Here is a 19037-nt window from a genome sequence, read left to right as displayed (position 1 = left end):
TATCATTTTCATATTTTCTATATATGCTATGCCTGTCTAGTGTATATAGCAAGCATCAAGTTTTAATTGCTTTTCTTACTTCCAAACTTAATTTTGGGATAGCAAGTAATCATGTCTGGTTTAAAAAACTTTATAGTCTTAATACTGTTGACAAAGTAAATGGATTGATTAATTCAGCTCATATTACTGCATTGCTACTCTGACTGAAAGTTGGAGCTTTGAGAATTTTCTTAGACATCCTACCTCACCAGCTCTCACATCAACATCTCCAGTGTTATGGAGAAATACCCTGAACTGCGTGGGAACCATTTGTGTTCAATGCTTTGCACTGTAAAAGGTACATTTCAATATGTGCCTGAAAGTTTGTCAGTCAGTCTGAAATTGCTATGAACCTGAAACAGCCATTATGGTGAAAAGAAAAAACAAACAACTTGATTTTACTAAAATGCAAAGCTTTCAGCAAAAGGTTACTTTACATAGAGGCAGATATCTCAAAATAAGTATCAGGATGTTAATTAAGCACCAAGGAGTTTTCTGTTTCATCTAGCTAACACTTACCTCCATGACCTGGGATCCATTCCTTATCACCAGATCTGTCTCCTACATGTTGCCTCCCCTTAGCAGAGCACTGTACCAGAACCAGCTTGCCTGCATGTACCTACCTTCTGCCTACAGATTCTGTTGAAACTTCAACCAATTCAACAAATGTCTTCCTAAATCAGATTCCTGTAATTTCTAAATCAGATTTGTAATAAATTCTTGTAATTCCTAAATCAGATAATTAATCTGGGTATCTAATTTGAACACTTTTCCAAGAGTATAGATTGCTTTTTCTTGACCTGTAAAAGATGCTTCAAAAATGCTGAAGTTCATTGGACACAGCCCCCAAAACATTGCCTGGACAGACAACAATAAAAATATCATTAAGAATGAAAGCAAAGGTTAAATGACCAGAATAGTACTTGATTTGACTATAAATGAATAGCTTGTCCATTATGAATATAATATCCTGCATGCATGGCAGAGAGAAGCAGTTTGAATCTTGAGTCATAGCTCCTTATAAAGCATAAAACGAAATCACAAATCATACAAATACAGGAAGGAGAACAATAAATGCGGCTGAGTATCAGGTCTTGATAGGGAGCAGACATAAAGGCAACCTACATATTGGTAACAGGAACATATTTTACGCAAATAATCCTTGTTGGGACTACTGAATCAAAGTACAAGCCACATACAGGTTGCAAGGACTCAGATTGGAAGCAACTATTCAGTAGGTCTTCATTTTTACCTTGTAATTATAACTTGATTCTATCATGAGTTTTTTGGGGGGGTTTTAACAGAATTTTTACAGTTTCCATTGCTGTGATATAAAAGCCTTGCAATACATTAAATCAACTGAATAGAAAACCTAGAGGAATATTACAGTTGTTGCAGATACCAACCTTCTGTCTGGGAGGCACACCTGCATATACACTATGTTTGTATATGTACCTTAGATTTACAGAGTGGTACCCATGCATTAAGTCCAACATAGGACTTGCAGAATTTCTGTTTGGGAAGAAAAGAAATACCTGAATGCATGAATGCCCTAATGCGGGTAGGTACATACACTGTCATTTTCCTTTTTCTAACATACAAATGCACATGCAGCTGTTTACTTTGAATTCATTATCTATCAGTGAGTACATTTATCCAGCCTTGTTCCAAGAAGGCCATTCCATACATTGTGGTTACAAAAGAAGACGACATCCACTTAGCAGCAACTCAAAGTCTGACAGATCGGTCATACAAAAAGAAGTCTTATCTAGCCAGACAGTCAAAAACGCCATTTGCTGAGACCCATTCTGTAGCACACAGTGCTCTTTTTCAACAGGCTTAGAATTAAGATGTAATCATATCCTCATTAAAAAGAAAAAAAAAAAAAAAGAAAAATCTTGTTTTTGTCTTGTTCAAATCCATGGCAAAGTTCACACCAGCTTCATGGAAAGCTGAACTGAGCTCAGAGCATGCTGTGATGTAGCACTGTAATGTCCTAATGCACTACACTATTCCTGCTGCTCATTCTGGCTCCAGTTCAGCCAGAAACTTAACTATGCACCCACTTGGGATGAAGTTTCAATCCCCCAGCAACTAGCCTTCAAGCTGTCCTTGGCCTGCCCTAACGAAAAATAACTCAGGATTTTTTTCAGCCTTACAAGTTCCCTCATGTGGTTCACACCATGGCCTCACAAACAGTTACTGCAGCACATTGGAGGCAGCAGAAGTAAGGGAAAGAAGCAAATGGGCAGGGAACTCTGCAAGCTGGTGCTGATGCCAAGAATGGCTCCACATGCATTAAGCTAAGTACTTTGCCAAAATGACACCTTTCTCCTGTGTCTTTTGATCAATAGTGGAAATTAGTATGGTTTTATTTTCTTTGCTTAGTTGGAATTTCATTGTAAATGTTGCGAGTCATTTTTATCTACGAAAAAGAATTAATTTCACCATTAATTAGAGCAGAATGTAGATGTGAATGATACCTGTGGCACATTAAATACTGGATGAGCTAAAGTTAATACAGAGACAGAACTTGCTGTGTGAAAATTATAGGCTTGCTGTTTTTAAAGCAAATAATTAACTTCATTTTTAGCTTCCTCCTGCCTTTCTTGCCTGGAAAAAACAGTCCACGCTGGAAACAACAATTCTTTGTTTACAAAACAAAAATAATTCTAAAAACAGAAGCAGAGATAACCAAGTCCAAACACAAAGAAGAGAATCCCACCCAAACCAGTACACAAATCAGTGTCCCTGTTAAAATGGGTTCCACTCATTCACATTAATAGCTGGAAGTTTTATAATTCTAACCACATATTAAGCGTTCTCTAGTGCTGCTGTTATTGTGACAAACCAGGTCTAAGTACCAAGTGCGACACTGGCAATGCTTAACTCACCTTTTTAAGTACATGAAAAAAAGCTCTGCATCTCCGCTTGGCATTTTAGACCCTTCTCTACTTTTCTTCCTTCCAAAACAAGACTACCTCACTTTCCCTGTGTTCACCATGACTTTCAACCATCTGATTTTGCAATTCTGTCTGTCCTGTCCTCCTCTCCTGCTCAACACAACTACTTTATAAAATAAAAATGGGCCTAAAATGTGATTTATGCAGTCAGCATTTAGACAGACTCACTCCCAGGGGCTTTCTGCAGTCTTGTGGCTTTTCTTGCCTCTATAACAGGCAAGTGAAAGGTAAACTCACCACATCTCCTACCTGACCACAGTTGTGAAGGCTCAAATCTAGTCCACATGTAAATTCTGTATGATGCTCAACAGTTTCCAGCAAAGGGTTAGGCTTGGAAAAGTCCCAAAATCTATACAGAGAGAGTGTGAGAGAGAAAGAGAGAGAAATCAAACAAACCACAATTACAGTAATTGAAAGGCCATTCTTAAAATATAATGCAGGATATTGACAAATCTGCTGCTGCCAGGATATTTTAAAAAGCAAACTCATCCACTTAGGAAATATAACTAATCAAACTCCTGCAAAGCCATCTGCTGATTTGCATAAATTAAATCTCACTGGGCAAAACTATCTTTTTTTCCCCTGTTGCAGAAACCCAGATCAAAGTTGGCACCAAAGAGCAGCCTTAGGGACATTATTAAACAAATTTTATCCTGAAAGCTGTTAGCACAATTTATGGTTTTTTCTCACTTTTTGGTATTGCTCCCTATGACATGTTTATTTACTGAAAATTATGAGTTCATTTATAGATATTGGTCACTCTTGTTTTCAGATTTGAGACAGTGCTTCTGTAAAACAAAATATACTATTATAATTTAATAATACATCTGTATTACAAAGATCAGTTGCATTATACTGTTAATTCCATTAATCTGCATTTCAAAAATAAAATTTCCTTTCTAAGCTCAGTTGATATAAATGCTTGGAAAATAGATTCCTGAAGTGCTCCACTTTTCCCAGCTACTCAAGTAGATGCACTGATGAACAGTTAACAGTTAACAAGGAGAATGGGTAAAAGAGAAGACAGGATGAAAGTATGAGGTACAAGAAATGTCAATTATGAAAAATGGATTCAGGAACAGAACTTTCAGATAATTATACATGGACAAGACACCATATTCTAATGAAGACACACAAAAACAAGATTTTATTTCTTATTTTGGTTGTACAGTACAGCTTATTAAGAAGCCCATATGCTGCAGAGCACGAGGCATTTTGTGAACTGGCAGCTGTAATGCGTGTAATCACATTCTCTGCATTTCAAATGTTCTCACAGTGGTCAATCATGCTTTATTTTTTCTGTACCAATCATACCATATCTTCTGGAGGTCTCTTTGCCTTACTCCCATTAGGGAAAGTGAGAAAAATTAGTAAGAACAGTTCACTGTCATACCAACTACACTGAAAAACACTGTATATTCAAACAGTCAATTCAGCTAAAACAGCAAACACTGTAGACAACAGGTTTATCTTGTTTAATGTGTAGATGCTATTTCCTTAAGAAATGAGCGGAGTGATATCAGTACAATGGCTATGCCATAGCAACAACCCTCTTAACTTTTTCCTAGTACCTGAGATCTAAGATAAACAACTAATTTTGCAGGAGCAAAGAACAAAAGACCACCTCAGCACTTTCATCCTCACACGTCTGTTCACAAGATGGCAAGGAAATAAATCTTTTTATTTCTAAAATATAGCGGTAGCCTTCTTACTATATTAGCTCTCTACTATCTCTTTTCAAAAGACAGATCTGCATAACTGAAAATTAAGATTAAAGGAGACAACTCCAAATCTATATGAATAGAAACTTTAAAAAGACTTTCTGAACAATTTTAAAAATACAGTAAGGCAATTCAGTGTCTGCTGTATGAAATCATGTTTGCATAAAGCCAGAAGCAGCATACGGTTTAAGAGTAGTACAACTCAGTTCAAGTCCACAGGCAGTATTGTGTCTGGAGCCTTTGTTTTGATTTAAAAATGCCCATTACTGAAAGAGCAAAAAGTTTACAATGTCAGGACTGAGAACCATTCATGCTAGGTTAGCTGTGGCTCTGAGAGCAACTTACTGCAGTAGGTAGTGAAAAAATGCTATTTGCAAGTCAGCTTCCAAATCTAACATGGAGACGACAGTATTTTGCTTTTGTTACATTCTGAAAACTTAAAGCACAGTGCAGTGTTTCTGAGATAGCTTTTACCCCAGCAGGACAGCTATACACAAAATGAAGATGCATTCACTGCACAAATATATGTCCTTGCACTACTTTAAGTAAATCTACATGCTTGGCAGCATGAACTTCCATAGTGGGCTAGACAACCATTTACACTTCTAGGGTTCATGGTAGGTTTGTACCTCCTGTGTGGTCAGAGGCAGGCCACCAAGATGGAACTGCCGTTTTTACCCTTATGATATCGATTAAAACTAGCACTCACAACTACAGTCACATCTGACACTGACCATACAGACATCCCACAACCCACTTCTGAGTGCATTTTCTTAAATGTTTTTTAGCCAAATCTGTTAAAAGCAATATAAGTTCACCTTTTCCTTTGCTATTCCAAACTCTCTCTTTTCCTAACAGGTACCCACTCGTTTTCCATGTACTTCACAAGCATTTTGTAAGTTGCATGTATATTGTAAATGGACTGCTTATTCTGAACAAGGTATTATATGAAGAGAACAGGTCTAGCTTCCTGTGGATTTTGTACTTTGCTCCTCCCATAGCAATGCCACAGAGATCCACTGTCTTGCTATATCTCCTGTGTTCTCCTACCAAAACACCCTCACAAACACCCAGTATAGTTTCTCCTACCTATCTTCCAACCACGTCCTCCTCCCCACTCTGCTCTTAGTTCCCACCCACGTCCCTTAACCACTGGCTGGACAAAAGGCAGCACGTATGGTTTCAGGTCACAATGTACATAGCAGTACAATGTAGTACAACACATGTACTATTCCTGCGTGCTGATTAGCTAGCCAGCAAGCCAAGCAGATTTGACATGTGGCAAATTCACAGCATCTTTTGCTAAGGTCATGCTTTGGGTCTCTCTCTCTAGCATGAATTTCCATTATAATTGTACGAGCTTAGGGAATTTAGACAACAACCTATCAAATAGTTAATTTTTCAAGAAAAAGGAAAATGAGTTTGGGGAAATGGATAGATGGAAACACAAAGAATGCAACTCTCTGAGCCTGTTTCCTTGGGGGGGGGGGGGAAGAGTTCTCACAAATATTCATGCATGAAAGCTTTCCTGCTGCTTCTAGGTTTCATATAGAAGGTGTCTTCATAGACTGCATTTTTAGGAAGACATGAATCAGCTAATTACATGCTGATTTCCTTGCAAGCTCACATGAGCACTAACAAAGAGCAATACCAGCACACACATGCAACCAAATCAGACAGGCAAAGATCACAGTAGTATATGGATGGATCTAACCAGAAAGTTTTCAGGAACAACCCAAAACTCAAGGTTAGTTTACTTTACATGTCTATTCTACAATTCCTTCTTCTGCTCCTATTTTCTAATCCCCACTCAAAGGTAGCTACCTTTAAAATGACAAGTTGCTCCTGCAAACTAAAAGAGCTTCTTCTTGAGCAGAACAGTGTCAAATTACTTCCTCAATATAACCCAACTCAGGGCAATGCTGTTACTTCAGGCAGTAACTGGAGACATCTAATTACTTCCACAATAATATACTTAACAGATGATTTCATTATAAGATAATTTCACTAAAGTCTCAACATTATGAAGCAGCTCAGGTATGGAAGAAAGCCTTTATTCCAAGTATCATCTCCCAGAAGCACTGAAGAAAAGAGGAAGAATTGCTTGAGGGCCAAATCAAATGGAAGAGGATCCAAAAAAGTAATTTTGAAATAGATTTTATTTTTGAGTTTGTTCCAACAGCATAGTTCCTCTGTAAGGACTCAATTTACATACTTTACTTTAAAGCAATTATTACTAAAATGCTAACTTCACGTTTAGTATACCTCCTATTTACTGTATGGGAAAACGGAGCACATCACTTACACAACTATAGGACCCTACTCTAATGGAACTGCAATTACACCACTGGCATCTCTTATTACATATTTGAGTTGATGTTATGACAATGAAATATGATGCAAACATTTTTCTATACGGTAAAACAGCAGACTACAAGTTATGTTTGTTTCAATTCTTTGGTTACAATACAGTATAGGACAACTTCTAAGAAAACTTGTTATTAGACTTCCTAATATCTCTTCTGCTTTTGAAGATTTTCAGATTCACAGGGCTTACCAGTGTCTTTAACATTCCCTTCCAAATACAGATTTAAGTATAACTCTTTTCTCCAGCATGTGCTTAAACCCAGTCTATCTGAGAAAGCATTTGTATCATTATTGTAGTAAGGTACAGCCAAAGATCCTAAACCAATAACAGGCTGCCCTAAAAAACAGGTTATACTAACAAAATGAAGATCTTCCTCGTCACTAAAAACTTCAATCTGACTTCAGAAATGCAAGTGAGAAACCCCATTTAAATGAGTAAATGACTTCTCCAGTACTTTTAGCTTCAAGTCAATACAAGGTGCAGCCCAAGATGCAGCATCATGTGCTACTCTAATCTTGAGGAGACAAAGGCATGAACCTCTATGAGCTGGCTGGCGTACAACATTAACAACCTTCTGGACAGTTATGAATAATGAGAGCTTCATTGCTGCTGATACACAACAATTTAATTGTAGCTATGACAGCCAACATTATCCTGCTTACTCTTCATTTCCTGATTTCTCCCCAAAGTATGAATTAAATAAAAGAGGATGCAAAACCTTAACTTAGGGACATATATGGTCTTATCAGAGCTTCTAGTTTTTAATTCCCCCATCCTTTAGTATCCCAGTTCTAGACTGGAGCTTCAGTTCACTACTTTGACTCATGCCCCACTGTTCATCAAACACTGGAAGAGGCATATTGGCTAAAAATCATAAGTTAGATGACTAAGAAATACAGAAGTGGATGTCACTGGTACACAGAAAATACTGTAGGTATGTGTACTCTCTCTCAATACTTCTGTTTCCTCATGTGGCCATAAAAAACACCAGCTCTATCTTTCATAAAGATGGAATACATTTTATAGAGAAAGATTTACACATATTCATATGACAAGCTGAAAAATAGCAGCTACAAAACCAAAAAGTAAAAGGGGTTATTTAGAAGCAAAAAAGATGCACCTTCCACAAGGAAATAATTCAGATGCTGCTGCAGGTAAATCTTCACTGCTTGGAAGTATTAATTACTAATATTTAACAATGCTTAGAGAAATAGATCTCTTTATTAAAAGAAATGAAGAAAAAAATACACATACCACCTTGCTGTATTTTTCAGCAATGTTATACTGCTATTCATAGCACCAGAAATTTTGTTTTCATATATGAAAGACGCTATTCTATTTTATGAGGTTGAACTATTTGGTAAGTAGCTTCTGCAGCCAAAATTTTCCTAATTTTAAGAGAAATTCCATCTCATAATACTTATTTCAAAGAAAATGAGCATGTGCAGGCAGGAAAATGTCAGTGAATTGATAAAATGTGAGAACTTGGACATGCACTTATATGTCAAAATATTTACTTCAACATTGCAATTCTTGTTTTAAGCTCAAAAGGACACATATGAAAGAACAGATATGCTTTAGACTGTGGTGTATGAATAGTCTCTATTGACTCTATAGTTGCAGAAAACAGTTAAATCGTAACTGAAAAGTTATAATCAGTTTTGAATTAAGTTAATTTCAAAATATCGAATTTCTGCCTACTTCTAGCAACTTTGCTGTATAAGACTTTTTATAGTGCTGCAGTTGCTACCATCAACTTAGACATTCAAATTAACAGGTTCTTCTGCTGCAGAGTTTTCAGTTTCACTCTGGAAAACACTAGTGACAAGTATTTATTTAGATCAGCGAGAAGACATTTTCTAGTTAAAAAAAGAGCAAATTAAAAACACTTTTTCTAGCTTAAAGAAAAAAAAAAGACAAGGATAATTAGCCAAAGTAAAAAACAATTCCTTTTATAAACAGTATTATTCCAGAAGTTCTGAAGTTTTCTTTGTGATTTAAGTTACTAAACTTGTCAGAGCAATAGACAGCTAAAGCAAATGGTTTACCTTGAAGCATCTCATAGAGGTGATATATAGTATAGAAAAGACTTTCAGTAAAAATTGCTTCAGGCAAACTCAGAGGCAAGCTTCTGTGAATACACTCCAATTTCATGGAGTTCTTTTATTTATCAAATTTTCTGTTTAGATTTTGATGAGCACCGTCTGTGCCTAATGCACTGAGGTTTTTTTTATACTGAGAGTTCAAAAATATAAAATAATGATTCCAGTAAGAGCTGACACTGAAGTTCTTTCAAACTGAATTTTGATAGATACAAAGTTTATGAACATGCACGCAGATGTAAGCAAGTCCTGGAAACATTGGTGTTTTTTGTGCACTTCCTGGTATTTTAATCATTCCTTTGTACTAAAACTGATCTTTAATCAACTTTCTTTTTTTTTTAATGAACTTTTTCAAAGAGTAAGGAAATGGTATAGAAAAATTCTGTTTTGATGAGGCATCTACTAGACATGGGTTAAATCCAAATGACTATACCCAAGCATGTAAAAATCAAGTTCAAATCCATAACCTCTTTATTCTTATCCCCCGCTCCCCATTCTGAAGTTGTAATGTGAACTACTTTATTTTTTCTGTTGTTTGACTATAGCGCAAACATGCAATCATTATGGTGTTACTTGGAAAGAATGAAGGCAAGTGTTTCTAATTTTGGTTTCAATTTACTGGGTTTTTTTTTTTGATTGCCAGTTGTAATTATATACCAAATTAACTGTTCTACCTGAAACAAACAAAAACTTTGCCCCTTAAATCGCAGTGTGGTCATTTTGTCTCACTAGGACTTTTTTGGGTTGGTTTAACTATAAAACTTTAATACCTTTTAAGATTGCAGAGATTAAAAAGTAAGCTATGCTGTATCTAGTTCTCTACTGTATGTTCATTCTTACAGGCAATTCTGAGGTTCAAATAGAAATGCTTAAAAATAAGAGGACAGTATCATAATTAAGCTGTTATTTTAATAGCATTGCTCGTACCAATTAACATCTTTTTAAAGGATGCGATGCCATACTGTTCTACAAATTACTAATTTGCTCTTTAAAATTTATACTGACAACAACTTCTTTGAGAATAGATGTCTAAATATAACCATACAACTATAAAATGTGAAGACTGAACCTAGCGTAGAATTATCAGCCATCTGAGGAACAGATAGCACGTCCATTGAGTATACTTTCTTATGTTTTTTTTTAATACTCTCACTTTCTCCATTCCAGTCATCACGTGGAATTTACACTCCCATACTCTTTCCTTTTTGTGCTCCTCAAGCGTTTTTTGAACAGTGATTTGTTGCTATGAAAGGGATAAGAAGAGGGCAGAATCAAACTGATACCGTGGACCTTCAGAATTTTATACATTCGATTCTCCCCTGAATCGAAAAGGCTCTTTGTTGTCACACTAGTCTTTGTGAGGAGAGTCTGCTTTGTGAGCAACTAGTCTGGTTGCACTCCCCTCAAAAAAAACCCTAAACAATGTTTATTCAAGCAATGCTATACATCAGTCCTTCCTTATCTGTGAAATGCACCACACTGCTGAAGCAGCAACACATTACAGGTGAAGTGAGAAGCCCAAGCAAATAAGCTGTTGAACCTATGCTGACTTCTTGCAAAACCAGGGGAGCGTGGGAACCACAGGCATACTGGAGGACAAAATAATGGCAACAGAGTGGAAAGCTAAATGTGTGCACATGTGTGTATGTGTGTGTGCGCACGCACGTGTGTACCCATCTGTATGTGCGTGTGGCAGAGCTGTAACATAATCAGAGCATTTAAATTCTTTAAAAGAGATGTTCCCAAAGTGTTGTTGTGACAAGTTCTCCCAATTACATAGAGTATTTTGCTTGTGCTACCTTTTTTGAAGACTTTCACTTGGCCTTCCAGTGCCAAAACCAGTAAGTAAGAGTTTTTTAAAACTGTAAAAAAACAAAACAAAACAAAACAAAAAAACCTCCATCCCTTTAACATCCCTCTGCCTCTGGTCAGAACACGTAATTGTCTGGACAGAAAAATAATGCCTGCAGTAAAACATGGTATTTTGTGAAAAGGTTTGCATGATTTTCTTTTCCAGACACCAAAGTATATGAGCTAGGAGCCCTTCTCATCTTTACTGACAGTTCTCACAGATGAAATGTCAGAGCTGAAACTGTACTAGATTTCTGTACGGCATGAAGTGCATTATTTCCAGACCTGAAGGATATACACTGGTGTCAAAAATTGGAAGAGCATGAGGACACAATAAAATCACTTTAATATATCAGCAATTTATTACTGTGATTATCAATCTTACTGCTCAGACAAGGCCCCTGGAAGAAGCCAATCACTGCTTTTTTATTTGGGACCTAGAAGCCTTCTGAGAAACCATATTCTGCAAACTAGCTGGCACTGTATCAGTAAAAGATATTAGGTAATATCACATAAATAACATTCCACAGACCATCGTGCAGTATTCTACAAGAAGCACATTTTAGGCATAAATGAAATTAAGCACTTTATATATGACAGAATGCTGGCATAGCAGTATATAAGGTTAGATGTGTGGACAGCACAGCACTTACACTCTCAGGCTTCTGGCACCAACCACAGAACAGGGGTATCACTGGCAAGGCACTATTCCTCAATCCATTATGCAAGAGAATAACAATTAACCTAAGCTTAGGAAAAGGCTCTAAAGCACTTAAATGTTTTACTGAAACAATGACATGCCTATAAGTGACATGAGTATTATATAAACTCACCATCCAGTTCTAATCTACAAGAGAAGGGTCTGATTTTGGGAAGGAAGAAGTCCATGCAGAGAATGAAAATTTAAAGTGACTGTACTGTTAAACTCACTGACCTACCATTATCTCCTCACCTTCCCCATCTTTCCTGAGGAACATGATCCCTTGCAGCCATCCAGTCATGCAAGCTGTCCCACCATGTCTCTATAATCCCTATGAGGCCATAGCTCTGTAACTGCACATGGACTTCTAATTCCCTGTTTCCCCTACTGCATGCATGTGTCATGCTGCTTTCACAGGGAAAGTGCAAGAGCCTCTGACATTATGCTTTTCCCCAGACACTTCCTCACTGACCCTCACACCATCACTTCTCTTCAACTTACGGTAATTCTTCTCTGACATACCTAGTTTGAAGCCCCCCTCAAGGTTAGCAAGCCCACTTCGCAAAGACACTCTTGCCCTACTTTGTCAGATGGGGTCTCCTGCCTGCCTCACTGTGCTCACTGTTCAAAAGAGGGCCCTGCAGTTGTAAAGGCAAAGACCTACTTCTGATACCAGCCATGCAGCCAAGTACTGACCAGCTGGATATGTTTTTTCCACTCACGGGATACTCTCAGAATTGAGGAAAACATTACCTGGGCCTCCAGACCCATGTAGCCACTCTCAGTACATTCACAGCCACCTCTGTTAGCAACACTAGGGCGCATGCAGATAAGCAGCAAAAAAGCCATGTTCTGAGGACTGGACAAGCCATAGCAGTCTCTCCACAGCCTCCTGGATCTTGGCCCACAGGAGGCAACAAAACCTTCCAAAACATCAGGTTGGGCTGGCAGATGCTTCCAACGCCCACAGGAGAGAGTCTCCAGTGACCATTACCCAATTCTTCCTCTTTGTGCAGACACTTGATTCAGGCGCAGCTGACTGACATCTCCCCAGATTGCACTTGTTCCTGCGCACCTGTTCCCAAGACACTAGACCTGTTCTCTAACTGCAAATCTGAAAGTGGAGAAGGAGCCTGTGTTGTATTGCCAGAAGTAACAAGTTTCCAGCATCCTCCATCCCATCATGATGGGGGGCAGCATCTGCTGCTTCTTGAAGCATAGTCTCTAGGTATTCCTCCTTCCTTAACTGCAGGACCGTGGAAGGGTCTCTGCAAAGACCCTGTCAATCTTGTGTTTATGTTCCTTGATGATATGCAGTCTGCTCACCTCCTCCTGCAGCTCCTTCACCTTAGTGAACAAGAACCTGTCTCCAACAGGCAAGGTCACCATCACCTCCAGCTCCAGAGCTCCCTGAAGTCTGAAACCTAGAAGGCAACACCCTCCCCCCAACATGCTGTCCAGGTTCAGGCCTCTGATGTGCCAAGGACAATTGCTTGAGCAATTGTCTTCCTGTGGCATGTCACCATCATCACTGCAGTCTCAAGTAGTCCCATGGTGTCTAAAGCAGAGTTTCTGAGCCCCTCTGCAGCCCTGCATATTTGTCCACTGCACTCTGGGAGCTACGCTCCTGCCTCTCAGTTATACAGCTGCTTCCAAAGCTGCGTAGGTGCTTGACACTGATTTTTCAGCCCTCAGTTGAAGAGAAGAACTGCAGGCACCTCCTGATCAGGACACATCAAACAGAAACTGCTGGCAGCAAAAGCTTCCAGAATCTAACCCTCACTAGCAGCAATTTCTCAGCCTCCAGAAGTTCCCATCATAAGACAGTGTATCTTAATGCACTGCTGGAAGGAGGGAGGGTTGGCTTGATTCCCAGCTTTCTCAGCTCCTTCTTCCTAGCACAACACTCCCGGCATTGCCCTCATTTCAAGTCCCTCTCCATAATGCTCAGATACCCGCTGGTCTTTCCATATCCATGAATTTGCCGTATTTTCACAACTCTCTCCTCTCCTCACTCCCAAATTCTCTGCATTGCCTCTCATACCTTCACCAAAAGCAGAACGTGATGCTGCCCAGGACATGGAAGGGCAGCTCCAAAGCAGAGTGCCACTGCTAACCAGCAGGTGCCCGTTCAATCAGCACATGATCCCCGGCTGGCCTCAAGCTGACCAGAAGGGTAGGTAAGAGGCAAATGCACCGCTTGACTCTTAGACCTCCACCAGCTCAGCAGCCACCAGTCTAGGAGCAAAGCAAGCACAACAGAACAGGCCACTTCTTTTGCCTATGTAAGGCAGCAGACCAAGGGATTTGTGTGGCCACAAGAATCCCATATGCTACCTGTTACCCAGGCCCAAGCTAAAGACAAACGTGCTTGTCTGTGAACAAGTTCTGCTTATTTTCAGACTCAAACGTCAACAAAGTACATCATGAACATGACATTAACAGCCTGCTTCATAAGCAGTGCAACTCCTGAATGTAACTATCATGAGTAAGGCTAAGTATCTTTCAGCTGGCAGCTGAATCATAGCCACAGAGATAGGTCCAGCCACTCTTAAAGAAATGCTGCCTGGACCCAGTCATTAGATCACAGATAATACTCCCGTGCTGTGCTTTGTAAAAAGACATGTGAAGATAACTGAAGCACAACTTCTTAATTGAGAATTCTTTTACCTTTATGATCTGATAAAGAATAAGACAGAAAAAAATGAGATTGGAAGTTTGCAAACATTAAAGTTAATAAAAGGGAAATGGGATTGAGACACCAAAACAGGTGCACAATCTTAGCAGAAAACTCCACAAAGAAATAAATACACTAAAATTACAAATTCAATATTATACACACATACTAATGGGAACAACGACATAACTGATTTAAGTATGACAACTCAAATGATTAATGTTATATTCTTGGTTCATTCCTGTATTCAGAGCACATGTTTTGAATTTTGAACATGGGAAATTGAGTTGTGGCTTCCAGAACTCTATTGTCTAATATGTAACAAAACGCTTTGGTACTTCTGTTGCCTAGGGCAAAACAGTAATACACTTGCTGCAGGAAATCTGATTTTTAATCATTTAATTTATCTTAATGATTCTGGGTGTGGGATTTTACATATAATAAAACCATTATTCCCAGGTAGAAGTTGCTTTACTGTTGGGGACCAAAACAGGATGGCATTGTGTAAGACAGCAGAGAATCTCTAAGACAGAAAGTGATGATGTGGTAACTATGATCTGTGGCCAGAATGTGTGCATGTGAGTTGCCAGTGATCATGATGTGCCTTCCTCCCTATGTACCAGCAGCCATGATGTGCCTTCTTCCCTGCATACCACCAGTCACGGTGTGCCTTCCTGCCTACATGTCAGCAGCTACGGTGGGCCTGTCCTGCTGGCCTGCCTGCCTGCCTGCCAGGGATCAGGAGATCCTACCTATCACAAGATGCCACAACGCTTAGGAGATACTTGGAGGAGTGGCTGGGCTTGATTGCTATATAACTGGCCATTGTGTTTTTCAATAAAGGATCTTTGCACTACCCTACCTCAGGTCCATGTCGTCATATGCCACACTTTACAATGTAAACAAGCAAACGGTGTACCCCAGTACCAATACTGGATCCAACACTGCCCAACTTGTTCATCAGTGACCTGGATGAAGGGACAGAGTGCACCCTCAGCAGGTTTGCTGATAATACAATACGGGGAGCAGTGGCTGATCCACCCGAGGGCTGTGCTGCCATTCAGAGGGAACTCGACGGGCTGGAGAGATGGGCAGAGAGCAACCTCCTGGCGTCCAAGAAAGAGAAGTGCAGAGTGCTGCACTGAGGAAAGAATAACCCCATGCCCCAGCACAGGCTGGGGGCTGACCTGCTGGAAAGCAGCTCTGCAGAGAAGGACCCAGGAGTCCTGGTGGACAACAAGTTGATCATGAGCCAGCAATGTGCCCTTGTGGCCAAGGAGGCCAATGGTATCCTGAGCTGCATTAGGCAGAGCATTGCCAGCAGGTTGAGGGAGGTAATCCTCCCCTCTACTCATCTCTGGTGAGGCCATACTTGGAGGACTGTGTCCAGTGCTGGGCTCCCCAATACCAGAGAGAGATGGAGCTACTGGAATGAGTCCAGCGAAGAGCCACTAAGATGAGGAAGAGCCTGGAGCATGTCTCCTATAAGGAAAGGCTGAGAGAGCTGGGACTGTCTAGCCTAGAGAAGAGGAGCCGGAGGGGGGATCTTATCACTGTGTAGAAATATCTGAAGGGAGGGTGTAAAGGGGATGGGGCCAGATTCCTCTCAGGGGTGCCCAGCAATAGGACGAGAGCAATGGGCACAAATGAAAATTTTCACACAGGAAATTCTGTCTGAACATAAGGAAAAACTTCTTTACTGTGAGGCTGAACGAGCATAGGAACAGGTTACCCAAAGAGGTTGTACAGTCTCCATCCCTGGAGATACTCAAAAGCCATTTGGACACGGTCCTGGGCAACCTGCTGTAAGTGACCCTGCATGAGCAGGGGGGTTGGACTAGATGATGTCTAAAGGTCCCTTCCAACTTCAACCGTTCGATGGCCACATAGATACAGACATACTGTTAGTGAGATTTTTTACTATACAACTGCAATGGTTTAGCAATTTAATTTCTCATCAGTGTAAATTTGAACTGGGGCATTTGACATCCTACCCCAGGAACAGATGCAACAGCAGTCCCTGAAATGTAAGCATTTTTGTATGCCTAATCTCTATGCATTTTTAAAAACATCTCTTTGGGGAAAAAAGATTCTCTCCTTCCCGTTGGTATTTCCAATAAGCTTATCAACTGGTTTTGACATGATAACACAATTGTCAAGAAACAGAGAGAAGGAGATAACTTGTTTCATCTATCAGACAATACAAACTCATGTTAAAGCCAAGTTGGTAAGGACTTGCTCTTTCAAATCAGTGAACTAAGAGATTTGTACCTCATTTTTTTCTCCACCATCTGGTTCAGAAACAAGTAAAACTATCTCTAGATTTGATCAAGAGCCCAGGTAAAGAAGGAGTATTCCAGCTGTACCAGTCTTTGAAAAAGTTTTTTTCAAAATATACAGGATTCCTACAATGCATAGAACACTAACTTCATATTGTAATTATACATCATTTTATGGCACTCACTATTGAGACACATACAGAGGCACTGAAAGTCTGAACAGCTTGCAAGGGTGTGGATTAGCTGTAGATGGACAGCTAGTATGTTAAAGCAAAACTGGTACAGAGCACATAGTGTTGCTTATTACTTGTGCTGCAGTCTTAGCAAGGATTCCCTTAGGAAAACAAAACCCTTCTGTGTTTGCTGTCAGATCACTTAGGATGCAACCAGAAGTGGCATTAATTGGGATGATTTGGGCAAGTGGGATAACTTTGCTGTTGCTTGTGGAGGCAGGAGGTCTTTTCCTGTTTATAAGCGTACTGAATACCATATTCAGTCCATGTTATAAGACTAAAATGTAGATCAAAGCATGTAACTGAAATATTCAGGAATGTACTTCACAGTGTATTGACTTATGACACTGTATATCCTAGAGAAGTCTTACTATGAAGTCAACCTCTTTATTAAATCAGCTCAATTATAAAATCCTCTGTAGCAGTATCGGATTTACTTGGCAGCTAGGGGAACTTCAGCACACATACTGTGGAACAATACTAAAGCTTCCTCAGATACAGGCAGGATGAAAACTGTTCATAAAAGGTTTAAATAAAAATGAATCATAGAAACATATATTAAGTCACTCATCTATATTCATTTAAGAGGTTATTACCTTCTTATCAGAGACTATCACAGCTGGACACAGCTATATTCAGCCGAATGATGGGCAGAGACTTAAAGAAATTATCTGTCAGAGCAGATATCATTCAGAAGGGTGACTGAGCTAGCCTTTAAGCCTTTAACCCATGCATTTGCAACACAGCTTATAAAGAGAGAAAACATCTGACAGCAACATTAACTGCAGTTCAGTATGTCCACTCTAGAACTGTTTTCTATTGTAAGCCGCATTAAAACAGATTTATCATTAATAAAGATTACCTGTTTTTATGCAAGTAAAAATTACTATACCTTACAGTAAAGTCATAGGAGCAAGAGGCCAATAAAGTTGCATGGAATGGTGAAAACTGCAAGAAAACAAAATAGAACAATTTTTAAAGTATAAACATTGTGAACATATTTAGAGACTTCCTGTGAGTAGAAAGTTACCAAAGTTTAACTAGTTAAACAATCTTGGTAGGTTCCATTTCATACCACAATAGAACCGATGACTTCAACAAAACAAAATTAGCTGCCATGCTTCTAATCACAGGGAACACTCTATGAGATCCTGGCTGCTTTAGGTGTTTTAGGACAGTCATATAAACGGTCATTAAATTCTGCTTTTGGCTGACAATCTGAGTATCATCTCATTATATAAAGGAAGTTTCAGTAAAGCTGTGTGACCAGTTTATTTTTTCAGCTCAGTTAGTGGGATGCACTTAAATTGAGCCATATTGCAGAGAATGTAGGATATATTTTACTGGCATCCATTCCATGTGCTAAAATTCTGAAATTACTTAAGGAAATGGGAAAATTTGAGTTAAGTTGAAAAACTTCACCTTACAAACTAATCTTTGTAAAACTTTACAAGCATTCCCAGCTAAGGAAGAAAAGAATTTTCATCATTTTTTTTTCTGATCCCCAAACAACAAATCAAAGAGAAGCAAAGAGCACTGAAAGTCACAGTTCCTACAAAACTACAAAGTAAACTAACAAGCCCTAGAAGAACTCAAACTAGGATCACAGGACTAAGATCTGTTCAAATTCCTACAGATGCAGAGCTTACTTGCAAAGCAATTCTTCATCCCCACCAAGTCTGCTGACAAACTTACCTTGCCTACAGCAGAACTGAGAGGACTATATGCTTGCATTCTAAACTCCCCAGGTTTCCTACAATTTTTCTGCAGGAAAAAAATCACAACAGAACACTTTTTCTGCACCTTAGAAGTATGAATAATAAACAGGAGGAAGCCTGATGGGCAGCATTTCCCACATACTCCCTCTTTGCATCTTTGTCGCCATAGCTTCTGATGAAGCAAAATGATCTTGTCAGAGCTGAAGAGCAGTAGCATCATTAAGCTTAAATATCCTAGCATCTTACCTAAACCAACCCTAATACAATACTTAAGAGGAGTGCTATACACATAAGTTAAAAGAATTTGGGTAATGCTTTTCTGCTACAAAGAACGAGACTATTTAAAAACTTTGTTCCACTTAACTGCAAGGTATTATGACTACCAT

The 19037-nt window shown here is 39.2% G+C and overlaps 1 protein-coding gene across 3 annotated transcripts in view; it reads right to left on the bottom strand.

The window, feature by feature from the left end:
- The window catches only part of PEX7 (peroxisomal biogenesis factor 7), a 55311-nt gene that overhangs the window by 9890 nt on the left and 26384 nt on the right, over window positions 1-19037 (bottom strand). For 2 of the 3 annotated variants that reach the window (XM_026121338.2, XM_026121316.2), the window contains exons 8-9: window positions 17826-17881; window positions 3240-3351 (exon numbers count right to left, since the gene is read on the bottom strand). In XM_026121338.2, coding sequence (XP_025977123.1) covers window positions 3240-3351; window positions 17826-17881 — 168 coding nt within the window. The remainder of the gene's footprint in view (window positions 1-3239; window positions 3352-17825; window positions 17882-19037) is intronic. The other variant, XM_026121323.2, reaches the window with a different exon arrangement.

This window comes from Dromaius novaehollandiae, chromosome 3 (assembly GCF_036370855.1).
Source record: "Dromaius novaehollandiae isolate bDroNov1 chromosome 3, bDroNov1.hap1, whole genome shotgun sequence".
Classification (NCBI taxonomy): domain Eukaryota; kingdom Metazoa; phylum Chordata; class Aves; order Casuariiformes; family Dromaiidae; genus Dromaius; species Dromaius novaehollandiae.
The sequence above is the reverse complement of the archived record's forward strand: the minus strand, read 5'-3'. Positions and strand labels throughout refer to the sequence as shown.